The sequence below is a fragment of the Terrapene carolina genome, unplaced genomic scaffold (genome assembly GCF_002925995.2).
Source record: "Terrapene carolina triunguis isolate 2854851 unplaced genomic scaffold, T_m_triunguis-2.0 Scaffold29722, whole genome shotgun sequence".
Lineage (NCBI taxonomy): Eukaryota > Metazoa > Chordata > Testudines > Emydidae > Terrapene > Terrapene triunguis.
Genome location: NW_020694073.1, coordinates 1 through 3,120, shown reverse-complemented (window position 1 = coordinate 3,120; position 3,120 = coordinate 1). Strand labels below are relative to the sequence as shown.

Here is a 3,120-nt window from a genome sequence, read left to right as displayed (position 1 = left end):
GTAATTTTTTGGTCTCCAGGTCCTGTGGACCCCCCCCCCCTTAGGCTGAGGGGGGATCCTTTAGGATCACTTTCCTGCTGTCCTCTGGCCGTGCTATATCACACCAGTTAGTAGGAATATGGCTTTTCCTTCATCAACTTGCCTTCCAAACCCTAGATCTTTGGAGCCACATGTTCATGATTCCATATTTACTGGAAAATGGGAAAGCAGGAACTGAGGTTGGCGCTCTGTGTCCTGTCCTTCTGAAGTCTAGTATTAATGGTGAGGCTGCAGTAAGACTAGGTCACTTAACCTAGTTCTGTAACTGGAAACTCAATATTTAAACACGAGGAGCGTTAAAGGAGGACAGTACTCCTAACTTTCTCATCATTGGCAAGGAGAAAATTTGGTCTTTACTTAAATATGACGTATTCAGTCTGAGCCACAAAAGTGTCCAGGGGTCACATGTAACTTCTGTTAAATTGCAGTGACACCACTGAGCTGTGGAGATCTCTGGGGGGAGACCCCTTGCTTGCCACTCAAGTCCTAAAGATCCTGATAGACAAGATAAAAACTACAACAAGCCAAGAAGGCAGCATCACCTCAGAGACTGAAATCGACAGGGATTTGGCAGCTGCTGAACCTCTCAAAGCAACATGTGCCATCTTTGAGGTGGTGTCAGCACTGCAGTCGAGCAAAGCTGTGCAGGAGCTGCTCCCAGAGTTGTTTCCTGTTCTCCTGCAGCAGATCAGCCAAACTCTTGGACAAGAGATGCCTTTGCCAATGATAAGCAGCCGGAGGGAATTCCGAAAAGACCTACAACATACTGAGGGCGACCCTTGCCGGCTTTCTATCCAAGCATTAGAGGCTGTGCTTTTCAAAGCTGGGAATGAGAGACTGGTGAGAGCGCTCAGGAAGCAGAGAACACGGAGTCTGCTTGAAAACCCCAAGACTCACCATGAGGGAGTGTGTCTGCTGGTGAGTGTTCTGCTAAGATCTGGACTAATAACACCTGAGATCTTACAGCGCCTCCTCCCCTGGGTGAATTCCCCAACAGAAAACCTCCGAGTCACCAGCACAGCTTTCCTTGCCCAGCTAATGAGTGATCCCATGCTCAGGGAGAAGAAGTTCCTTAAGTCTGTCTTGAGCATCTTGGAAGAAAGGTCACATGATAGGAACAGCATTGTCCGCCAGATGGCTGTGAGAGGCCTGGGAAATTTAGTCTATGGGGCACCTGAGAAAAAGCACAAGAAGTTTCTGATGGTCATTCTGATCAGGGCCTTAAATGACACTCCTGAAGTCATTGGTGAGAGCATGAAAGCACTGGCCAAAGTCCTGAAGGAGCTGAAAGAGAAGGACATAGGTTCTTCCTTCAGAGACCTCACCCAAAAGATCTGGACCTACTTTGACAATGAGGATGATGCTCTTCGCTCAATGGCCTTTGTCCTATTTGGCATCCTGGCCCGGCTGACAAAGAGAAAATGGAAGACCTATTTCGCCGACCAGGTTAAACAGAGCTGGGTCACACTTCTGCTGCACCTGCAAGACCCAAACCCTGAGGTTTCAATGGTAAGACCAATAGTGACTTATTTACTAAGCAAAAGGAATCTTCCTCCCAATGCCAGGGGAGCTCTACTATTCCTGCCTGCTGTGGAGACCCAAATTCTCCTCTCAGTTCATTGCCCTCCTGCTGAGTCAGTTCCAGCAAGGTTGGTCCATGTCTGCCTCACCAGAATCCAGGAGAGGTCATGGGTCTGACCCCGACAGGTCTCTGTTCCTGTCTGTCTCTGCACCCCAGGCCCCTGCCTCCCCAGAACAGAGAGACCACACCTATGCCTGGTGTAGCAGCTTTCATCGGTATATCTGTTCCCAAAAGACATTGATGCTATCTCCAGGTTTCAGTTGAAGCTCTCCCGTCTATTAGTCATTCCTGCATGTTTTCTGCCAATTACATCCAGATGAATCCCTTTTTTTGATCCTGGAATAGATGAGCAGTCATGCAGATGAGTTCCCTTTGAATGAACATAGCACTCAGTAGGGAACAATTCAATGGTGTGACACTCTTTTTCAGGAATGCAGAGCTACGTTTCAACTCTGTTTCCCATTTTTGGGACTGAAGAAACTCCAAAGTGCAATTAATGAGCACCTTGGTGGCACAGCTGAGCTGAAGCCTGAAGAGCTCCAGGTGGACATTTGCAGACACCTTGTGAGTGAGCTGTTGAACTGTCTGAGATTATTGACTGGAGTGGTGGTGTAGAGGTGGGGGGGGGGGATGTGTGATGGATAATGTAAATAACTGTAAGAGTGGGATATATGACTGAGGGTGATGGGAAAAGTAAATCTGCCACAGATTCCCATTGTTCCCACTTCTACCCAGCCACTTGTTCTCTATCTTATTTACCTGTGGTTCGTAAAAGCATGTGCTGGCAGTCAAAGGGCACTTCTAGCCAGAGAGAGCTCATGTGTCCCTGATTCCCTCTAGGCCAAAGAGAATGCAGAGCTGCTGGAGAAATTGTACCAAATCACCATCACGTACTTCTATAGCAGCTGGGAAGAGATCCGGGCAGTTGCAGCCAACTTAGCTGGTGAGAGATGATGCCCAGTGTCCCTTTTGGTATTTCCATTGAGGGAGACAGAAACAATCCCACTGTGCAGCGCTGAGCTGCCATTAATCTCTCTGTGCCTCAGCTTCCCATCCATAGATGGAGATGTTAATATCCCTACCTCCCCAGTGTGGTGGATTAGTTGCTATCAAGTGCTTCAGGATCATTGCAGGGAAAGCACGGTGCAGTCATTTAGTAGTAGAGGCAGGGACATTGTCACGTAGGGCATGGTTACACTTTGAGCTGGGTGTATAATTCCCAGCTTGATGAGACATACCCGCACTAGTCCTGCGTGCTAAAAATAGAGAGTAGTTGCGATGGCAGGAGCAGCAAGAGGTTTAACCACCCCAAGTATGATCCCATCCAAACCCCAAAGTCTATTCTCAAGGTGGCTAGCTCCTCCCACTGCTCGTGCTGCCTTAGCTACATTCTAATGTTAGCATGTTATCGCTGTCAGAGCCAGTGTTGATCCTGCGGCAGCCAAGCTCCCCCTCTCCCCCACTTCTTCACACAACGTGGTGCATTCCGGCCCCTCCGC

At 48.6% G+C, this 3,120-nt stretch overlaps 1 protein-coding gene across 1 annotated transcript; it reads left to right on the top strand.

Annotated features, from left to right (window-relative positions):
- Positions 1-467: 467 nt before the first annotated feature.
- LOC112121064 (maestro heat-like repeat-containing protein family member 2B) lies at positions 468-2,632 on the top strand (the record flags this gene model as incomplete). Its single annotated transcript, XM_026662701.1, has 2 exons — positions 468-1,548; positions 2,462-2,632. Coding segments are annotated over 2 exons (1,195 nt in total), but the record flags the coding sequence as incomplete, so codon positions are not given.
- Positions 2,633-3,120: the final 488 nt, after the last annotated feature.